Source organism: Mandrillus leucophaeus, unplaced genomic scaffold, assembly GCF_000951045.1.
Source record: "Mandrillus leucophaeus isolate KB7577 unplaced genomic scaffold, Mleu.le_1.0 Scaffold681, whole genome shotgun sequence".
NCBI lineage: Eukaryota > Metazoa > Chordata > Mammalia > Primates > Cercopithecidae > Mandrillus > Mandrillus leucophaeus.
This window is the reverse complement of record NW_012107375.1, coordinates 929,743-952,224: the sequence shown is the minus strand read 5'-3', so window position 1 is coordinate 952,224 and position 22,482 is coordinate 929,743. Positions and strand designations below refer to the sequence as shown.

Here is a 22,482-nt window from a genome sequence, read left to right as displayed (position 1 = left end):
TCAAGTGACCCGCCCACCTCGGCCTCCCAAGTAGCTGGGACTACAAATGCATTACTTCTCCTTTTTATTTGTAGGAGTTTGCTAGGGCTCTACACCTTTTTTGTTGGAAGGACCTTTGTCGTAACATTGTTTTTGGCAGATTACTTGAAGGGATTGCAAGCCACAGACCTGCTGCCATATAAGGCCTCATGGAGAGTCCCAAGATTTATCAAGAGATTCTTTAGTTGTGTGTTAGAAAAGTCCAACTCAAGCTAGCTTAAGAAAAATGGGGATTTCCTGGCTCCGGCCAGGAGAGACAGATAAATCTCACCCCTAGCACAGCTGGATCCCACAAGGCCCCTGCTGCCCTCTGTGCACGGGCCCCATTTGTTCCTAACACAAGGAGCTTGCAGAAACCCACTGTCAATGTCTGCAATTCTGATACCTGGCACTGGCTCCCCAGGAACCCTCAGTATGAGCAGTAGGGACAGACCATTGACAATTGAAGGCCTTCGTGGTGTCAGTCTCCATGCAGAAGGAAGCAGAGGGGAGCAATGGGGTTGCTGATGGACCTAAGAACAGAGAACCCCCAAACTGTCGGCAGCTCTTCCCTGGGAAGTACTTCGGGTGAACTGGGGAAGAGCAGCTGAGACTGGGAGGGTTTGGGACACTCTGGCCTGTAGGCAAGCGCAAGGGGCTGGAGCAATCTAGGTGCTGTGACCTCTCAAAACAAGGCAGCCAGTTCTCTTCCCTGGCAACCCTTGCGGTCCAAATTGGGCAGTGCAGGGACAAGGGGGCAAAGGAGAGAACAGGTCCCAGCAGCAGTGGGGGAGGGGACAGGAGCTGCCACCAGTGCAACTAGAGCTGGTGTAATGGCCTGCCTCGCCCTTGTGAAAGTTCTGGAACTGATTTCATGAAGCAACGAGCAAGAGAATCAAAGTCAACTCCCAGGCAAAGTGATTCGAGGAAATACAGGGAGAGAGGGAAGGCAGCAGCAGGGGGAGAAGGGGATGCAGTGGTGCAGAGAAGCCAGACTTCTTCAAGTACACCTTCTTTTCTAGATTTTAATTTGAAACTTTTAGCTGTTTTATTACATAATTATAAAACAAAATTTAAGTGACTGGGGTCGGTGGCTCACATCTGTAATCCCAGCACTTTGGGAAGCTGAGGTGGGCGGATGACTTGAGGTCAGCAGTTTGAGACCAGCCTGGCCAACATGGTAAAACCCTGTCTCTACTGAAAATACAAAAATTAGCTGGACGTGGTGGCGGGCACCTGTAGTCCCAGCTCCTTGGGAGGCTGAGGCAGGAGAATCGCTTGAACCCCGGAGGCGGAGGTTGCAGTGAGCTGACATCACGCCACTGCACTCCAGCCTGGGCGACAGAGTGAGAGTGTCTTGAAAAAATAAAATAAAATAAAATAAAAATTTAAATTGAAAGACCAATCTCTGAAAATCAGCAACAAAAGAAATGAAACTAAATGCATATCCACTGAGTGGCCTATCACTTAGAGAGGGACTGTTCTAAGGGACTTGAAACACACTGGTTTACTACACTACCTAGTGGCATATACCCTCAGGGGAAGAAGACCTGTGAAGATGTGAAAGTTTTGGTCACCAATAGGTGAAGACAGGGTAAGGTGTCCAAATGCCATCATTTTCCATCCACACTGCAGTGGTTTAATTGGTATGGGCGTTGAGTTTCACTAGCCACCAACACCCCTGAAAAGAGACACTCTCCTTGCCAAAACACACCAACAAATCCAACCTGCCTCTGGTCAGACCCTCAGATCAACTACCAATTTACAGAAAAATCATAATGAACAACGTCAGAGGAGCCTGTCAGGCTACGTCATGAACGACTTGCTTTCTTCCAGAAATAAATTGCAGGGAGATAGAGCGGGAACCTCTAGATTCAAAGATAGTCAAAAGGCTTATCAATCAATCTGAATGTGTGGACCTCAATTGAGCCCTGGTTCAAGCAAACTGAGAATACGTATGACATTTTTTGAACACTATTAGGTATTTGAAGCTATTCAGGAAATATTGTTACACTCGTCAGTGTGATGATGACTTGTGGTTATGTATTGAGAAGATCCCTTTTCTCCTAGAGTAACATAGTAAAGATTTACAGAGGGAAGGCTGTGAGGTCTTGGATTTGCTTCCAAGAATCAGGAAGAAAGGGTAGTGGAGGGGTTACAGATGAAATGAGATGAAACTGTGGAAGTTGAGTGATGGGTACCGGGGTTCATTACACTCTATTACACTCTTCCTTCTACTTTAGTAGATGCTTGAAGTTTTGTGGAAAAAAAACAACAAAAAACAAAAAACAAAAAACCCACCCGGACATTTGAAAAGAGTGCATTGAAGCATCATGCATTGATGAAGTCTGGGGGCATCTAGGAAGAGACTGTTGCATTGCCACCAAGGAAATTCTGGGCACAGTCATGTTGAGGTCAACTGCAAGATCCTCAGCCGGTTTGGTCTGGGCACTCTGTCACTAATTGGCACTCGGTCCTGGCCACCCCACAGTGGGATATTTATTGGCAACCAAGGAGCTGGCGTGGTTTCTGGAAACCACAGCCCCATAGCCTGCATGATGTTCTTTTTTTTGAGACGGAGTCTCGCTCTGTCACCAGGTTGGAGTGCAGTGGCACAATCTTGGCTCACCACAACCTCCGCCTCCCGGGTTCAACGATTCTCCTGCCTCAGCCTCCCGAGTAGCTGAGACTACAGGCGTGTGCCATGAAGCCCAGCTAATTTTTGTAATTTTAGTAGAGATGGCGTTTCACTATGTTGGCCAGGATGGTCTCTATCTCTTGACCTCAAGAGCCGCCCGCCTGGGCCTCTCAAAGTGCTGGGATTACAGGCATGAGCCACCGCGCCCTGCCTTCACGATGTTCTTGAAGGCACCAAAGGAATTTGGTTTGGAGGAGGGGCCAGGGGAGAGGGCCAGGAGTAGGGAGGTCACTGGCGTCCTCAGCTTCTTTGAGGGCCTGCGTGCAGCTTTTGGATTGGGCAACTGCCAATGGCAGAACTCAGGCTGCCCTGATGAGAGCTTTCAGCTTTCTATTGTGCCTGAGCCCTCTCTCCCAGGACTGCTCCAAAGGGAAAGGGGGCCCTGGGCGCCAGTCTAGCCTCTTCCCCCAGAGGTGTGCAGCCAAAAGCTGTGTGGCCCCATCATAGAGTTCAACAAAATGACTGCTACAATCTCTGCCGACCCCGAAGTTCTAGAAGTTTCTTGCCCTCTGCTGTTGTCTTCCCCACCCTCCCGCCTCCCTTGGGTGTGTCAGTATGTTGCCTCCTTTTGGCTTCAAATGTAAAGACAGACCCGACTCTTCCCCAGGAAGCTGAGGGACTCTGTGGAATGAGAGGTTACTTGCTAGCAGTGAACACACTCATCTACGGGCCAGAAAGAAACAGCACATAAATTCTTCCCCAGCCATGGATTCTCAAAGAGGCTGGGAAGCCTGTGTGGCTTGCGAATGCATATTCGATATTATGGTGTCCTTCTAGATTCGGAGAGGACCCCTGGATTCATGTCGTCTGAAAAGCTATGGGAGAAAGCCTCTGCTGGTGGGGATGTGCAGAAGAGAGATTCCCTTGGGCGGGGCAGGTGGGTGGTCGGTGGCCCCCAGTGCAGCCACCCAGCCTCCACGGGCCTGCTGGCTCACCTCTGGTGGAGTTGCTGTTGGTGTAGGTGAAGATGCTGGACTGGGTGCTGTCCTCATAGCTGTCCTGCGGATGGCGGCCTGCGAGCCTTTGGAGGCTCCACTGCTGGGCCATGGCTATGGAAAGCCCTGTCCCCGACGGCAGCCAGCCCTGGCGCATCACCTGAGGGTCACGGCGCTTTATACTGGCCTGTGGGATCAGCCCGGGCCTCTTCACCTTAAAAGCTCCCAAATCCTACACTACCTGATCTCTTAATTGGGCCTGGGACTTAGACCTCCTCCTCCCACCTCTTGCTCCCCTGCTCCTGAGGCGAGCCCGCAAGGGCGGCTCAGAGGGATTTGCTGGGAACCAAACTCAGACGCCCCACCCATCCCCGCCAGGCAGGTGGAGGTGACTGTGGGAGCCTCTGTGGCCCTCTCTGTGTTTATGTGTCCTCTGTTCCCTTCTACTGTCTTGTGCCCGCCTTTGGGGCAGGTGGACTCAAGGGTCAGGTTTTGCAGACTAGGGGGTGGGTGGTGAAGCTGCCCAGAGCCTGAATCCTCCTTTCTCATGTGGTTCTCTTGAAAGCCCAGGGAGACTTTTTAGGGTCGAGGCCTGGAACCAGATCCTCCTTGCGAAACTGGCCGTCTCCGTGGGCCCAAACGGGCGAGATTTGTGCCAGTGGGGGCTCCTCCTCCAGGGTGGGAGGAGGGTGCAGGCTGACTGCGCGCATCCTGCTCTTGGCTTCCCTCCTCCCCCTTTCCCCCCATGAGCTGCAGGTCCTTCAGCCGTCAGGGTGCTCATGCAGTGCCCCCATCAGCCCAGGGCAGCACCTGCTCAGGTCTCCCTTGCCCTGAGTTCACAGGCTTGCCTTGGGCTTTACCAACCACAGGCCCCCTGTTGACAGAGTATTCAGACAGGCCGTGTCTGCTGTCCCTCTGTCACCATGCTTGGCAGGGGCACAGATGACCTGTTAGTGCCCAACTCCGTAGCCTTGCCTCAGTTTCCTACCAAGGGGCCCTGTCCTCTCCACAGCCCTCCCATCCCAGCGCTCCCCACCGGGAACACATCCCCTTTCACAGCTTACACCAGCTCCCGGCTCAGCCCTGAAATCCAGCTCCCTCCAGGTACCTCCTTTTGGGTTTATTCCTTAAGCTCAGGAAAGCCAAGATGTGAGCTTGTGGCCTCCTGTCCCTGTTCTTGGAGCCACGATTCTCCAGCATTCCTGGCTCATACTTACACTCCTTGCAGCATGGCCTCTGCTGCAGGCACAGGGGGGCCCTGGCTGCCAAGCTGAAGGCCAGGGCTGCATGGAGCCCTAGCCTGGCTACCCATAGCAAGAATGGCTTTTAACATCTGTCACTGCCTGCCACGTGCTAGGTGCCAAGCTAGGGGCCCCATGTGGAAGAGAAGATGAGTCCTGACCACAGACTTGCCAGGGTCCATTCACAGTCTAGAAAGGTGGGCTCGATGCCCAGCGGCACTGGTGAGCTTTTTCTCTGACTCTGTCACTTCTACGCCTGTGTACCCAAGAGACTTGAAAATGTGTATCCACACAAAAACCCATACATGAATACAAACAGAGCACTGTTCCCAACAGGCCACATGGTAGAAGCAACCTGGAAGTCCAGGAGCAGATGAGTCGGTAATCAAAAAGTGGCCTGTCCGTACAATGGAGTATCATTTGGCCATAACAGGGAATGAAGGGCTGACCTACGCTACAACGTGCACAGACCTGAAAAACAGCACACTCGGTGAGTGAAGCCAGACACAAAAGGCCACAGAGCGCATGGCTCCATCTCTGTGAAATGCTTAGATAGGCCAATCCAGAGACACAGAAAGCAGAGGAATGGGTGTCAGGACAGCGGAGGGAGGGAAATGGAGGATCACTTCTTAATGGGTACAGGGAATGCTTTATGGGTGATAAAAATGTTCTAAAATTGGATTGTGATGGTGCAGCCACTGTGGAAAACAGTTTGGCAGCTCCTGCAAAAGTTCAACCTAGAATTCCCATAGGGCCCAGCAACCGCACTGCTGGGTATAGGCCCAGAGGAATGGAAAGCAGGGTCTGGAAGGGCCTCCCAAAGAGCTGGGATTACAGGAATGATTCACAACAGCTGAAACATGGAAGCAACCTGTGTCCATCAACAGACAATTGGGCTGGACATGGTGGCTTATGCCTGTAATCCCAGTTCTTTGGGAGGCCAAGGTGAGAGGATCACTTGAGCCCAGGAGTTTGAGACTAGCCTGGGCCACATAGTGAGACTCCGTCTCTACAAAAAATACAAAAATTAGCAGGGCACAGTGGCAGGCGCCTGTAGTCACAGCTACTTGGGAGGTGGAGAGGTGGGAGGATTGCTTGAGCCTGGGAGGTTGAGGCTGCGGTGAGCTGTGATGGTGCCAGGGCACTCCAGCCTGAGTGACAGAGCAAGACTCTGTCTCAAAGCAAACAAAGAAACAAACATCAATGGATGATTAGATAAACAAGTTGTGGTCTCTACAGACAATGGAATATGATTCACCCTTAAAAAGAAATGAAATTTGACACATGCTCAAACATGGATGACCGTTGAGGACATTGCTCAGTGAAATGAGCCAGTCACAGGAGGGCAAATACTGTAAAATTACCACTTATACGAGGGGCCTAGAGTGGTCAACTCCATAGAGATGGACAGTGGAAGGGGGGGTGCCAGGGGCTGGGGGGTGGGGAGCTGGTGTTGAACGGGGCCAGAGCTTCAGTTTGGGAAGATGAACGAGTTCTGTGGCTGGATGGTGGTGATGGCTGCACAGCACCGTGAATAGACCAAAACCACCAAGTGCCTTTCCTCCTCTTATTTGTTTTTAGGGCCCAACTCCTAAAGAGATCCCCCTGCAGAAAGACCTCCCTGATGCCTTGGCCTCGGGTCCCTGCTCTGAAGTCCCCTCTTGGACTGCATCCTGCCTCTGTGGCGGTGCTTCAGCTGGGACCCCTTGACTTTCTACTCTGGCTGCCAGCAGCATGGTGTGTGCCCCCACTCCTTGGCAAGATGGAATGGTCATTGTCCCTGTTCTGTGGATGAGATGCCTGAGGTGTGTTCAAGGCATAGACCTCACAATGCCACTTGCTGAAACAGTGTCAAGTCTCTAGAACTCAATCCCAAGGGACTTCCAAGGGTCCCTCTTCCCAGGTCCAAGAGAGCTTGGTCTGCCTGTCCCCACCAGAGTCAGAGAATCCAAGGATACAAGAATGTGAGACCTAGAAGTGGGCCTCCTCTGAGATCACCTGCCCCACCAGGTCCCTTCTGAGCATGGGATGGCTGGCCAGCCTTGTCCCAGCACCGCCATGAGCTGGCCGAGTGGCCTTGGACAGGGCGACTTCTCCCTCTTGACCCAGATTCCCCTTCTGTCTAGAGGGAGATAAGCAACTCTGAGGTTTCCCTGGGCATTCAAGGCCACCATGTTGTTTGGAAGCCCTTTGAGAACACGAAGTGCCCTGTGAAGTGTGGGTCCGGCAGAGGAGGAGCAGGGTGTCTGGGGGAAGCCCCTAGCCTCGCCTGAGCCCCGGAGCTGGCCCTCTGCTTGTCCTGCCTGCCCTTGTCCAGGATTACGCTAATGACCCAGCTCAGCGCAATCCCACCAATGCCCTGGGCCACACGTGTGCCAGCCCCCACATCCCAGGAAGGAGAGTGGAGGTGGCAGAGGTGGGAGGAGGCCTGAAAAGGTGGTAGGTTCTGCACCTTCACTGGCTCTGCTAATTGATGATTAGGGCTAACAGAAGATCAAGTCCCATTTTAGCCTAAAGCAGATTACTGTCCTGGAAAGTCACCCAGCACCTGTGGGGGCATGTTTGTCCCCAGGCCGGGTGAAAACTCATCTGTGGTCCCACACTCTTGCAGAAGGGTGGGTGAAAGTGGAGGGAGTGCTAGAGAAAGATGTGAAGAAAGAGGGGGTGAGGGGGTAAGATAGGGGGAGAGGAGCAGGAGCAGCGGCGACCCAAGAAAGCCCCAAGGAAGGGTGGCCCCTGGTGAAAGGCCAGAGGGACCCAAGCCAGGCCAGGCCCCACTGTCAGTGCCCTCTGCTCTGCCCGGAGTCTCCCGTCCTCGCTGCCAGCTGGGGCCCTGGCCACGGTGGAAGATTAAATGTCGGACTTGTCTCTAATGCGACTACTCCTAAATGACTCCACGCGGGAGAGCCGATTAGGAGTTATGGGGGCTGCTGTCATCTTGACTCAGGGGCTTTGTCACTAATAGCCGATGGCTGCTACAGCTACAGGACAAGGAACCATTTGGTCATTTGCCTTTGACATTTTAAAAAATCTTGGTAAAATATACATAATGCAAAGTGTACCATCGCTACCATGTGTAAGTGTACAGTCCAGTCACCACCATCTGTCTCCAAACTCTTTTCACTTCATGAAACGGAAGCTCTGTCCCCATGAAACACCCGTGCCCTTTCCCGACCCCTCAGTCCCTGGCACCCGCCCTTCTATTCCTATGCATTTGGGAGCTTAGAGTGCAATCCTACAGGTGCGTGGCCTTCTGTGCCTGGCCTGGGTCACTTATCCGTTGCCTGTGTGTATTTGGAATGGATTTCCAACCACTGGATTTTCATTTTTATGTGGCTAAATATCACTTGTTTCCTTTTTGACTTCTGGCCTTCCTACCTCGTTTGAAGAGGTCTGTAAACACACACCATACTCCGACCTCTTCCTCAGCCGCCGGGCTCTCCGCACTTGCCAAGGCCCCCTGCTCAGTATAGTCTTGATATTCTCAGTTCAGCCTCATAATCTCACGCTGGCTGCTGCAGGCTTCCTAAGTCCCTGTCCATCCAGCCGCTCTAAGTCAAGAGTGTGGATGTGGCACGTCCACCCTCTGTGTCCTTGAGCGTGGTGGTCACTGTGTCCTCATCAGGAAGATGGGGATAACATTTACTTGCTGTAAGGCTTAAATAAGATCATCCGTTTAAAGAGTCTTAGCTCAGTCTTTGGTACAGAAAACTCAGCCAATTATTCATTCAGCAGATACTTATTAGGTACTTTTTGTGGGCCAGACACTGTTCTAGGTCCCGGGATGCATTTGCGAACAGATGGAGATCCCATGCTCTGACAGCTGCAGCTGCCTTTCTAGTTGGGGGAGATGAGTAGGATGGAGAACAGGAAAAGGAAGACAGGAGGGTGCAGGTGCCAGGGTGGGAAGGCGGTAGATGCCCACTTTCGAAGGGCACCAGGGTGAGCCCCTCTGAGAAGGGGACATGTGAGGAAAGACTCGAGGGAGGGAGGGCAGGAGGGAGCCATCCAGAGGTCCAGGAGGGCATCCCAGGAGGGGGCAGCAAGTGCAAAGGCCCTGGGGCAAGAGCATGGCCGGCCTGCTCCGGGACCAGCAAGGAGATCAGGATGGCTGGAGTGAGAGTGGGGTTGGTGAGGAGGAGGAGGAAAGGCTACATGGCAGGGCCCTTCTCACTCTGAATGGAATAGGGAGCTTTGTTGGATTTTGAAAAAAAAAGTGACGCAATCTGAAGTTGATTCAGACAGACTCCTCTGGCAGCTGTCTGCGAGCTGTGGGGGCCAGGGCAGAAGCAGGGAGACCAGGTCAGGAAGGCGACAGTGGGGTGGTGAGAGGTAGCAGACTCTGGAGAGCTTTTGTAAGTGGAGCCAATAGGATTTCCTGGTGGCTTAGGTGGAAGCAGTGAGAGGACGGGAGGAGCTGCCCTCAGCTGAGAAGTCGAGGTTGTGGGCATCAGGCATCCATAAATAACGAACATGGGGACTGGCAAGGGGCCCTCGCCTCACAGCCATTGACATTCTTCACAGATCCCGACTAATGTGAACATTTGGATGGAATGGACAAACTCTCAGGAAAACACAACTCACCCAAATGGACTCAAGAAGAAAGAATCAGAAGAGCTGAAGTTGCTAAACCTATCATTTCAAATCTGCCCACAAAGAAGGGTCCTTGCTCCATCTCTGACCTTTGCCCAGGTTGACGTTGATTCTGAGCCTGTTGTGTCTTTCTTTCTTTGTTTCTGACATGTCTTTTTTTTTTTTTTTTTCTTTTTTGAGGTGGAGTCTCACTCTGTTGCCCAGGCTGGAGTGCAGTGGCACGATCTTTGCTCACTACAACCTCTGCCTCCCGGGTTCAAGCAATCCTCCTTAGCCTCAGCGTCCTCAGTAGCTGGGACTACAGGCATGCACCACTATGCCCGGCTAATTTTTTCTTTTGTATTTTTAGTAGAGACAGGGTTTCACCATCATGACCAGGCTGGTCTCGAATTTCTGACCTCAGGTGATCCACCTGCCTTGGCCTCCCAAGGTGCTGGGATTATAGGCGTGAGCCACCACACCTGGCCATTGCCTTGTATTTTTAAATTGATTTTTCTTCTTTGACTTGAAAAAAGTCTTATTTCCAAATCTGATCCACATTTACAATCTAGTCCAGAGAATTTCCACTGTAATTAAACTATTTAGTGTTTAGTGATAAAGAGCCTTCAAAAAGATACATCCCCCAAAGCCTGCCATAAAAAACAAATACTATCTGATTCCATTTATATGAGGCTCCTACAGCAGTGAAATTCAATGAATAGAAAATCAAAAAGTATGAGCTAAACTCCAAGCAGGCCCACCAAGTATTTGCTTGGCTTTGAGCCAGTGCCAGTCATGTCTTCTCAACCAAATGGAGTTTTTTGTCCTTGCCCACCAGAGGCCCAGATGGACTCTCAGCTGGGAGCAGGTGGGTAGGAGGGGGACTCGCCTTGAACCTCCCATTGAGAGCCTGCCTGCTGGGTCTGCGCTCCCCTCCCCGTGGCAGGCTTCTCTTTTCACTGGTTGCTCATATTGTAGGACAAAGAAAATAAGGAATTTGTGGCTGGGTCCAGTGGTTCACGACTGTAATCCCAGCACTTTGGGAGGCTAAAGTGAGACGATCGATTGAGCCCAGGTGTTGGAGACCAGCCTGGGTAATATAGTGAGACCCCATCTCTACTAACAAAATTTTAAAATTAGCTGGGTGTGGTGGTGCACACCTGTAGTCACAGCTACTCAGGAGGCTGAGGTGGGAGGATTGCTGGAGGCCAGGATGTGGAGGCTGCAGTGAGCCATGATCCTCCAGCCTGGGCCATACAGCAAGACCCTGTCTCGAAAAGAAAAGAAAAAGAAAAAAAGAAAAGAAAAGAAAGAAATTCAAATTCACTTCATGGTCCTGATCTTCAGTGTAAGCGGAAGGAGAGAGACATAATGGGCCATGTTAATTGAAAACTGCATGCCTAAATTTCTTTATTAAACGCATGTTTCCTAGCACTGTCAAAAAAAAAAAAAAAAGACGAATCCGGAGCAAGGCTGCGGCTTCGGAAACGGCTGGGCAAACGGCCCGTGGGACCGGGAGACCCAGAACAACTCCCAGCAGGAAGGAGCTGAACGCCTCTGCGAAGCCCCTGCCTCGGGCCCTGTGCAACGCTTTTTCCGGTGAGCGGCGGCGGCGGCAGCTGGGTCCTCTTGCTCTGTGGGTCGCTTTGCTTTGTCCCAGTGCCTGCCGCACGTAGGCCTTTGTGGATTCTGGTTCTCACTGCTGACAGGTGGGCGCCTTCTATCTGCCTTAACCCGGGGACCCCCCCGGGAACGCGGGAAGGCCCGGGGCTTGGCCTCCTGTTCGGCTCCCGGGCGCCCTCTTCTGGCGCCGCCGCACAGTTCGTGCGTTAGGAAGTTCTGGGGCTCGCATCTGCCGCCATGCGATCCTGCGCTGGCCTGGGCCATGTCCTGAAAGGGTGGATCCTGGTCAGGACCGCTGAGGCCCTTTGTAGTCCCCTCCCTGCTTTGTCACATCCTAGCGCTTTCTGATGTCATAGGTTCTGGTTTTCTCCAGTATATCAAGGAGGGGGTTTCATTCATTCTTCTTGTATTTGGACTTCTTTTAGGAGAAGTGGGGGAATTCGGGTTTTCACTGCCTTCCTACTCCTGCCTGAACCCAGAAATCTTATTAGCCGTTTTTCTTAAAAGCTTTTTTAAAAATAGTGGTAAAATACCCATAACATACAACTTACCATCTTAACCATTTTTAAGTATACAGTTCGGTGGCATTAGTGCATTCACATTGTCTTCAGTATCATTTTTGTGTTAAGATCATTAATTCAATGTGTGATCCAGCCAAGTGTTTATTTTTTTAATTTTAACGCTTACAGACAGTGGAAATCAGACAAAAGCTTGATTTATACCATACATATGCAATTAAAATATCAAGATTTACACATACAATGACATGATTCCCTTTAACTGTCTTTCATTGCTAGGGAAGAAATTTCTAACAGAACCTTAGTGCAAACCCATTTAAACAGCACTATTTCCTGTCATTCAGGGACCCAGGTGTTTTTCTTGCGCCCATTTCCTGTATATTTCCTTTGTCTGTTATTGTGTGTATTCCATTGATCTGTCTCACACTTTGTACATGACGCAACAAGAGATATTATTTGCTTCCATTGTTCTAAAAAGGTTCTTACTGCCTTTGAACAGAAAACTTGTCCCCACTCTGACTGCAGCCCCTGTGCATCTGGGTAAGGCTGTGACCCTCCAGGTCATCAGGGTAAGCTCTAGCACATTCTCTCCCCTCTCAAGTTCCATCCTTGTTCTGCAAGGCTGGGTTTCTTAGAGTCTTGGATCTGATGATTTGAGCTTTGTATTTACAAGTGACATTTCTGGTGATATTGTACTTGCAAACTTGATATATCCAATGATAGCATGGGAGGCAAGAGGACCAACCTGGATTCACTGATACAAATAACCACTTTGTTCTGAAGCTGAGCAGCCGTGGGCAGTGGCGTGGCACAGACTTCAGACATTGGTCACATTCCCTGCCCAGTCATAAGCTCACCTGAGGTTGGTCATTGACGTAATCATTTAAACAAATAAAAGTCAAGTTGAATATGTTCTCAACCCAAACTCCTCTATCAAAGATAGCTATGGTTTTCTAAAGCATAACCTGTTTGCTACACAAGCATTTTCTTTTTTTTTTTTCTTTCTTTTTTTTTTTTTTTTTTGAGACAGAGCCTCACTCTGTCCCCCTGGCTGGAGTGCAGTGGTGTGATCTCGGCTTACTGCAACCTCCACCTCCTGGGTTCAAGCAATGTTCATGCCTCAGTCTCCCAAGTAGCTGGACTACAGGCAAGCACCACCATGCCCGGCTAATTTTTGTATTTTTAGTAGAGACGGGGTTTCACCACCTTGGCCAGGCTCATCTCGAACTCCTAACCTCAAGTGATCCGCTCACCTCAGCCTCCCAAAGTGCTGGGATTACAGGTGTGAGCCACCTCGCCCAGCCTATACAAGCATTTTCTACATTGTGATACTATCTCTTGCCACGGAGGCATATAGGATCTAATGTGGTCCTCGATGTCTGAGCTGCAGCATCCAGCCTGCACAGACCTAACCTGTTAAATGGAGAAATAGAGAAAGGGCAAGAGGACAATACGTCATTGTATGACTATTAGAAATAGTACACTAAGGATGATGCCAAAAAATATTCCAAGACAGATAGAGAACAAGAACCGGCTCTCCCTCATCAATTTCCCTTCTTCCCTTCAAATCCTTTGTAATTATTACTTATTCTGCTGGGGGAATAAGTAGGGGCCAGCAGTCTTCCTCCACAAGTCGAGTCCGCCAGGCCTTTCAGGTTGCGACCTGCTCCCCAGAGCTTACCATAGTCTCTCCATTTGGTCTGGATCTCAAGTGTAGAGCTGCCCAACAAGCCACCCCCAAATTTAGTGGCATAAAATAACAATTGATGAGTTCTTATGAGTTTATGTATTGACTGACCTGTAAGGCTTGGTTCTTCTGCTCCATCTCGTGTTGGTTGGGGTCACTCATGTGACTTCATCCAGCAGGGAGCTTAGCCAAGGCTTGAACATCCAAGATGGCCTCCATCCCATGTCTGGCAGTTGGTGCTGGCTGTTAGCTGGCTTGTATTACTCTCCTCCACATGGCGTCTCATCCTGCAGGGCCTCTCTCTCCATGCGGCCTCTCAGGCAGGATAGCCCAGACTTCTGTCTACAGTGCTGGCTTCCAAGAGGGCAACGGCAGAAACTGCAAAGCCTGTTATGGCCTAGGCCTGGAAGTCACCTAATGTTCCGTCTGCCACATCCTAGTAGTCCAAACAAGTCACAAGGCCAGCTCTGATTCCAGAGAAGGGGAAAAAGCCTCTGCCTCTTGTTGGGCAGAGTGCCAAGTAATGCAGTAGAAGGACATGCAGAGTGGGAGCCATGGGAGCAGCCACCTTTGGAAACAATCTACCTCATGAAGTGAAAGGTGTTCCGTCCATTCCCACGTTTAAGAGAAAACCCTATGCTGGGCACTGTGGCTCACGCCTGTAATCACAGCACTTTGGGAAGCCGAGGTGGGTGGATCACCTGAGGTCAAGTGTTCGAGACCAGTCTGGCCAACATGGTGAAACCCCGTTTCTACTAAAAATACAAAAATTAGCCAGGTGTGGTGGTGGGCGCCTGTAATCCCAGCTACTCTGGAGGATGAGGCAGGAGAATTGCTTCAACCCAGGAGGTAGAGGTTGCAGTGAGCTGAGATGGTGCCATTGCACTCCAGCCTGGGTGACAAAAGCGAGACCCTGTCCCCCCACAAAAAGAAAAAAAAAGAGAGAAAACCCAAGGAACAGGAAGAAGTTGGCACATCCTTGGCACTGGGATCTCTGATGGGGAAAGTGGGGGTCTATGATGGTGGCACTACCATTTTCCAAGTATTGGTGTCCACAGTGTCACTACTTGATAAACCTTGGTGTTGATGCATTCTAGCCACTGCATTCACACCAAGGTACAGCTTGGCTGTACACCATGACCTTGTCCTGCTAGGCCACTTGTTTCTAGCTATCTTGGGTCTGGAAATCTCCATTTTGTGAGTCACTAAAACTATTAATGGACAAAGAGATTTTAAAGCTCACAGTACAATCTTTCAGAAGGTAAAAAGTCATCATGCTGACAGCACTTGTGTTAGCTCTTGCATAAAAAATAAACATTTAAAATTCATCCTAAGAAGTTATGAATTACCAAAATATATCGTATTTTTGTTGTTGTTTGAGACAGAGTCTCACTCTGTTGCCCAGGCTGGAGTGCAGTGGCGCGATCTCCAATCACTGCAGCCTCTGCCTCCTGGTCTCAGGCGACCCACGTCAGCCTCCCAAGTAGCTGGGACTACAGATGTATGCCACCATACATGGCTAATTTTTTGTGTATTTTTTTGTAGAGATGGGGGTTTCGCCATGTTGGCCAGGCCGGTCTCGAACTCCTGGGCTCAAATGATACTCCTGCCTTGGCCTCCCAAAGTGCTGGGGTTATAGTTGTGAACCACCATGCCTGGCCAATATTGTAGTTAGTGCATTTACTTAGTGACATTTAGTGCATTTACTAATGCACGTTGTGCCACCATCACCACTATGTACTTTCAGAATATTTCATCATCCCATACAGAAACCCCGTATCCATTACATGGCCACTCCCCATGCCCTAATCCCTCAGCCCCTGACAACCCCTAATCTGCTGTCTGTATCTATGAATTCTTCTATTCTGGATATTTCACATAAAGTGAATCATCTGATATGTGACTTTTTGTGTGTGGCTTCTTTCACTGAGCATAATGTTTTTGAGATCGATCTCAGTTTTAGCATGTATCAGGACTTCATTCCTTTTTACTGAAACACATTGAAATTAGTGACATTTTTGTACATTTACAGGATACTTTTTTTTTTTTTTTTTTTTTTTTCGAGACAGGATCTTGTTCTGTGACCCAGGCTGCAGTAGTAGCACGATCACAACTCACTGCAGTCTCGACCTCCTGGGCTCAAGTGATCCTCCTGCCTCAGCCTTTCGAGGTACCTGGGACTACAGTAGCCACACACCACCATGCCCAGCTAATTTTTGTATTTTTTTCTGCAGAGACAGGGTCTCGTTATATAGCCCAGGCTGGTCTCCAACTCCTAGCTTCAAGCGACTCTCCTGCCTTGGCCTCCCAAAGCACTGGGATTACAGGTGTGAACCACTGCTCCCAGCCTGCAGGGTAGATTTTATAATCCAGTTGAGTCACTTTTCATAACTACAAGCCTCATTCTTCTCGGCATCGGCCTTTAACCCACCATACAGTGGGTTACCCAAGCCAGGCAAAGGGGCAAACCTGGATGGTCCCAAGCAGCCGGCTACCAAACACGGTGGTCCGAAGCCCATTGTCAGTGTTGTTATTAATTTGAGGACTGATCTTGGAGAAGGCGGTACCAAACAGAGTCACCCGGGGAGATGGGTCAGTTGCTTAAGAGAGGAGCACAGCTGCCCTAGAACAAGAAAGGCCCATGGCCTCGGCAGTGTAACCAGAGTCCCAATATTTGATAACAACACACAGGAGAAAGTAACATGAGAAGCAGTGGGAATTTTAGCTCTTCCACAAGGGAAGAGCCTTTGCTGTCTGTTCTGTTTGATTGCTTATTCTCTTACAATTGGCTGCAGTTATGAAATAACCATGCCAAGGGGCAGCATGAAAGCACCTCTGTTAACAGATTTGCAGTGCTGTGAGCTCCTAGTAGGGTGAGAAAAAAAACCTCTGGCTCTAGATAGGATACTTGAGGTTGAAAATATATTGATTACTTAAAGACTCTTTTCTCCCTTGCGCCCAGGCCTCTGCACTCCATTATACAGAAACTTTTAAAAACATTCGTGGATGTAATACACCTCTATGTATGTCTATGTAAACATACACTTACATGCAGTCACATTAAAAGATGTTCAGGGCCAGGCGTAGTGGCTCATGCCTATAATCCCAGCACTTTGGGAGGCTGAGGCGGGCAGATCACCTGAGGTCAGAAGTTCAAGGCCAGCCTGGTCAACATGGTGAAACCCCATCTCTACTAAAAATACAGAAATTAGCCAGGCATGGTGGTGCATGCCTGTAATCCCAGCTACTCGGGAGACTGAAGCAGAAGAATTGCTTGAACCTGGGAGACGGAGGTTGCAGGGAGCCGAGATCGCACCGCTGCACTCCAGCCTAGGCAACAGAGTGAGACTCCATCACACACACACACACACACACACACACACACACACACACACACAGAGACAGACAGACACACACACACACAGAGATGTTCAGGTAGTGGTATTATTTATTGCTTTAAGAGTTTACGTTTTATAGCAAAAATTTAAAAATCAGGCATAGGTTGGGCGCAGTGGCTCATGCCTGTAATCCCAGCACTTTGGGAGGCCAAGGTGGAAGGATTGCTTGGAGGCCAGGTGTTCAAGACTAGCCCGGGCAACACAGCAAGGCCCCATCTCTACAAAAAGTAAAAATACAAAAATTAGCCAGGCGTAGTGGCACCCGCATGTGATCCCAGCTGCTTGGGAGGCTGAGATGGGAGGATCACTTGAGCTCAGGAGTTTGAGGCCACAGTGAGCTAGGATTGCACCAGTACACTCCAGCCTGGGTGACAGAGTGAGACTCTGTCTCTAAAAAAATAAATAAGTAAGTAAAAATCCAGGCATAGCACAAAATAATGTTTAGACTACAGTGATTTTCTGATTTATGAGTGTTGTGTGGCACCGTTGTGTTTATGCATAGACTAGAATACACATATGTCAGAAATAACTGTGTGCATTTGCATTTTGTCTTCATGAATTTTCATTCCTTTGGAGATTATCCAGGTAAACATACTTGCTAATTACCTCAATTTATTGTCCACTCCAGGTCTCAAAGTCAGTAGATGAGGGAGTCTTAGAAATTGTAGCAGAATGGCCGGGCGTGGTGGCTCACACCTGTAATCCCAGCACTTTGGGACCCCGAGGTGGACGGATCATGAGGTCAGGAGTTCGAGACCAGCCTGGCCAACATGGTGAAACCCCGTCTCTACTAAAAATACAAAAATTATCTGGGCGTGGTGGCGAATGCCTGTAATCTCACCTACTCAGCAGGCTGAGGCAGGAGAATCGCTTGAACCTGGGAGGCGGAGGTTGCAGTGGAGCAAGATTGTGCCACTGCACTGCAGTCTGGCAACAAAGCGAGACTCTGTCTTAAAAAAAAAAAAAAAGAAAAGAAAAGAAAACAAAAAGAAAGAAATTATAGTAGGGTGACATTGAAGCACAATATGATCACACTTGATGAATAAAATTTGACAAATATGACACTAAAATTTATTCCGTTTACAAGGTGGAGTAACTTTGTAGGGCTACAAAATTACTGCTATTGTTGGAAGTTTAAAAGGTTGATTTAAAAAATACAGATATTCATTATTATAACTCAATTTAGCTCAGCTCATGTTTACATTTACAAAACCTTAGATATTTACTGTAAGAAATGCTGACGTACGTGATCTGCAAGGTAAGTATTACGGGTTTAGAAAGGTCAACATAATACAATTTCTCAAGAGAAAATCATAATGGATGCATCTCAAATCTTGCAAAAAACTAAAGCGCAGCGTTCCTATTGTCACTTTTACATACCTCATACTGTGATAAAACTGGAGAGAAGACATTGAGCTATCTTTTAAATGAAGAATAAAACTATGTAATCTATTCAAGGATTTTTCTTATAAAGAAATATTGAGGAAATCTGGAGTTTTAGATTATTTTCTTGGCTTTATTTGTTTTTTCTCAACACATTGTAATCATGCATATTTATGGTGGCACAATTTGATGTCAATTCATATCATGTTGCACAATGATCCAATCACGGTAGTGTATCTATCACCTCATGCAAGTATCATTTCTTTACAGTGCGAACCTGCAAATACCTCTCTTCTAGCTATTTTATTTTTTATTTTATTTCTTTGAGATGGAGACTTGCTCTGTTGCCCCCAGGCTGGAGTGCAGTGGTGCGATCTTGGCTCACCGCAACCTCCGTCTCCCAGGTTCAAGTGATTCTCCTGCCTCAGCCTCCCGAGTAGCTGGGACTACAGGCATGCGCCACCACACCCGGCTAATTTTGTATTTTTAGTAGAGACGGGGTTTCACCATGTTTGCCAGGCTGGTCTTGAACTCCTGGCCTCAGGTGATCTGCCCACCTCAGCCTCCCAAAGTGCTAGGATGACAAGCCTCTTCTAGCTATTTTAACGGTAATGTGCAATATCTTACTGTTAACCATCATCATCGTCCCACTGTGCACAGAACACCAGAACTTATTCCTCCCATCTAATTGTTATTTTGTACTGTTGACAAACCTCTCCCCATGCTCCCTTCCCCAGTCTGTTCTACTCTGTGCTTCTACAATATCAGCTTTTTTTGTTTTGTATACAGACAGGGTCTCACTCTGTCACTCAGGCTGGAGGGCAGTGGCATGATCCTAGCTCACTGCAGCCTTGAACTCCTGAGCTCAAATGATTCTCCCACCTCAGCCTCCTGAGTAGCTGGGACTACAGGTTCACACCACCATGCCCGGCTAATTTAAAAAAAAAAAAAAATTTGTAGAGACAGGGTCTCGATAGGTTACCCAGGCTGGTTTCAAACTCCAGGCCTCAAGGGATCTTCCTGCCTTGGCCTCCTAAAGCACTGGGATTACACTTGTGAGACACTGCACCTACCCTCACCTCTTTTAAAAAAAATTCCACATGTGAGATCACATAGTATTTGTCTTTCTGTGTCTGGCTTATTTCACTTAACATGATGTCTTCCAGGTTTATTCGTGTTGTCGCAAATGACAGGATTTCATTCTTTTTATGGTTGAATGGGATTCCGTTGTGTATAGATACTACATTTTCTTTATCCATTCATCCATTAATGGACACTTGGGTTAATTCCATACTTGGCTACTGTGAATAATGCTGCAATAAGCATGAGGGGGCAAATCTCCTTGACACACCATTTCATTTCCTGTGGATATATACCCAGCAATGCGATTGCTAGATCAGATGGTAGTTAGCTCTATTTTTGATTTGTTTTTTCTTTTCTTTTTTCTTTTCTTTTTTTTTTTTTTTTTTTGAGACAGGGTCTCACTGTATCACCCAGGCTGGAGTGCGGTGGCACTGTCACGGCTCATGCAGCCTCAACCTTCTGGGCTCAAGCAATCTCCCACCTCAGCCTCCTGAGTAGTTGGGACTATATGTGTGCACCACCAAGCCTGGCTAAATTTTATTATGATTATTATTATTTTTTTTTTGAGACGGAGTTTCACTCTTGTTGCCCAGGCTGGAGTGAAATGGCATGATCTCAGCCCACCGCAACCTCCGCCTCCCGGGTTCTAGCGATTATCCTGCCTTAGTCTCCCTAGTAATTGGGATTACAGGCATGTGCCACCACACTCGGCTAATTTTGTATTTTTGGTAGAGACGGGGTTTCTCCATGTTGATCAGGCTGGTCTCGAACTCCCAACTTAAGGTAATTCGCCCACCTTGGCCTCCCAAAGTGCTGAGATTACAGGCATGAGCCACCGCGCCCGGCCTTAATTTTTTTTTTAATGTTTTGTAGAGATCGAGTCTTGTTATGTTGCCCAGGCTACTCTCAAACTCCTGGGCTCGAGTGATCCTCCTGCCTGGCCTCCCAAAGTGCTGGGATCACAGGTGTGAGCCACCGTACCTGGCCGATTATAAATTTCTTGAGCCTCCTATTGTTTTCCACCCACACCAACTGTTCCCTTTTCTCCACATCCTCATCAACACTTGTTTTCTTTTGTCTTTTGAAAAATAGCTGTTCTAATTAGAGTAAAATGGTTATCTCACGGTGGTTTTAATGTGCATTTTCCTGATGATTAGTGATGTTGAACATTTTTTCATGTATCTGTTGCCCATTTCTGTGCCTTCTTTTAAGAAATGTCTACTAAGGTCTTTTGCTTTTTTTTTTTTTTTTTTTTTTTGAGACAAAGTCTCATTCTTGTCGCCCAGGCTGGAGTGCAGTGATGCGATCTTGGTTCACTACAACCTTGGCCTCCTGGGTTCAAGCAATTCTCTTGCCTCAGCCTCCAGAGCAGCTGGGATTACAGGTGTTTGCCACCACGCCCGGCTGATGTTTGCATTTTTAGTAGAGATGGAGTTTCGCCATGTTGGTCAGGCTGGTCTTGAACTCCTGACTTCAGATGATCCTCCTGACTCGGCCTCCCAAAGTGCTGGGATTACAGGTGTGAACCACCTCGCCAGGCCCCATTTTGTTCTGTTTTGTTTTTGAGACAGGATCTCATTCCATCACCCAAGCCGGAGCACAGGGGTACAAACATGGCTTACTGCAGCCTCAAACTCCTGGGCTCGACTGATCCTCCCACTTCAGCCTCCCAAGTAGCTGGGACTTTACATGCCGTAGTTACAGTGTTATAGTGTTTTGTGTTTTTCTGTGTACTTACTATTACCACTGAATTTTATACCTTCAAGTGATTTCTTATTGCTCATTAACATCCTTTTCTTTTAGATTGAACTGCTCCCATTAGCATTTCTTGTAGGACAGGTTTGGGACTCATGAAATCCATCAGCTTTTGTTTGTCTGGGAAAGTCTTTATTTCTCTTTTGTGTTTGAATAATATTTTTGCCAGTTATACTATTTTAGGGTAAGCTTTTTTTCCTTCAGCACTTTAAATATGTCATGCCACTCTCTCCTGGCCTGTCAGATTTCCACTGGGAAGTCAGCTGCCTCCATTGCATGACGAGTTCCCCCTAGTCCTGGGCGGATCCAGAGATACCATTTGGGAGCCAGTGCCTGGAGTTGAGAGCCTTAGGAATCTAGTTGGTGCTCTATTCTACTGCAGCTGAACTGGCACCCAAGCTGTGAGACACAGGCCTTCCCACTCTTCCCTCCCTTTTCCACAGGCAGAGAACCCTCACCCCACAGCCACCACCGCCCCAGGCCCACGGGGAGTACTGCCAGGCTCGTGTTCACTTGAGGACCAAGGGCCCTCAGTCAGCTTGTGGTGGTGCTGCCAGGCCTGAGCCTCCCCCTTCAGGGCAGTGGGATCCCCTCTGGCCGTAGGGCAGGTCCAGAAATGCTACCCAGGAGCCCAGGCCTGAAACTGGGGATCCCAGGAGCCCACGCGGTGCCCTACTCTGCCGTGGTCGAGCTGGTACCCAAGCTGCGAGACAAAGTCCCCTTTACTCTTCCCTCTCCTTTCCTCAAACAGAAGGGGTCTCTGCCTGTGGCCACCGCAGCTGGGAGTGTGCTGGGCCCGCACAGCTCTGAGTGTCAGCCGAGGCCTGCAGCAAGCACGGCCTGGGTATCGCTGCTGGTTCCTCAGCGTCCAAGAGCCCTTCAGTCAGCAGGTGATGAGTCCCGCTAGGACTGGGTCCTTCTCTTCAAGGAACAGGGTTCCCTTCTGGCCCAGGGTGTATCTAGAAACGTCGTCTAGGAGCTGGGGCCTGGAATGGAGGTCTCACAACTCTGCCCTGTCTTACTGTGGCTGAGCTGGTATCCAAGACACAAGACAGTGTCTTCCCCACTTTTCCCTCTCCTCTCCTCAAGCGGGAGGACGGAGGGGCTCCTGCAGCTTTGAGCGGCACTGCCTGGCCTTGGGGGAGGGAGGTGTAAACATGGCCTGAGCCACTCGGGCTGCTAGCTCACTAAGTCACTTGTGCCCCAAGTCCACTGGCACCGAGCCCAGTCCAGCATCAGGACTTGCCCAGGAATTGCTGTCCTTGTGGCCTAGATTGCCTTTCAAGTTTATTTCGGGCCTCTGAATACTTTAGGCCGCAGTGGTGAGATTTTGCTGGAACTCAGACTCCGTCCGCTGAAGATGGACGATTCCTCTCTGGCTAGGGCTGGTCTAAATCCTCCCTCCGTGGGTGACCGCTGACTTCTGCCCCTTGTTGCTTTCTGCTGGGACAGGGCAGCAGCGCTGAGTTCCGACGCAAAACCCCACAGTCACTGTGCCCTCCCTTCCTCAAGTGTACAGCTTCTCTCTCTGCACCATGAGGCTGCTGCGGGGCAGGGGCTGGGGGCGGGGG

At 49.2% G+C, this 22,482-nt stretch overlaps 1 protein-coding gene across 1 annotated transcript in view; it reads right to left on the bottom strand.

Moving 5' to 3' along the window:
- LOC105555372 (long-wave-sensitive opsin 1) overlaps window positions 1–3,839 on the bottom strand; it is a 14,698-nt gene extending 10,859 nt beyond the window's left edge. Inside the window, exon 1 of the mRNA XM_012002287.1 lies at window positions 3,652–3,839. Coding sequence (XP_011857677.1) covers window positions 3,652–3,808 — 157 coding nt within the window. The 5' untranslated portion in view covers window positions 3,809–3,839. The remainder of the gene's footprint in view (window positions 1–3,651) is intronic.
- Window positions 3,840–22,482: the final 18,643 nt, after the last annotated feature.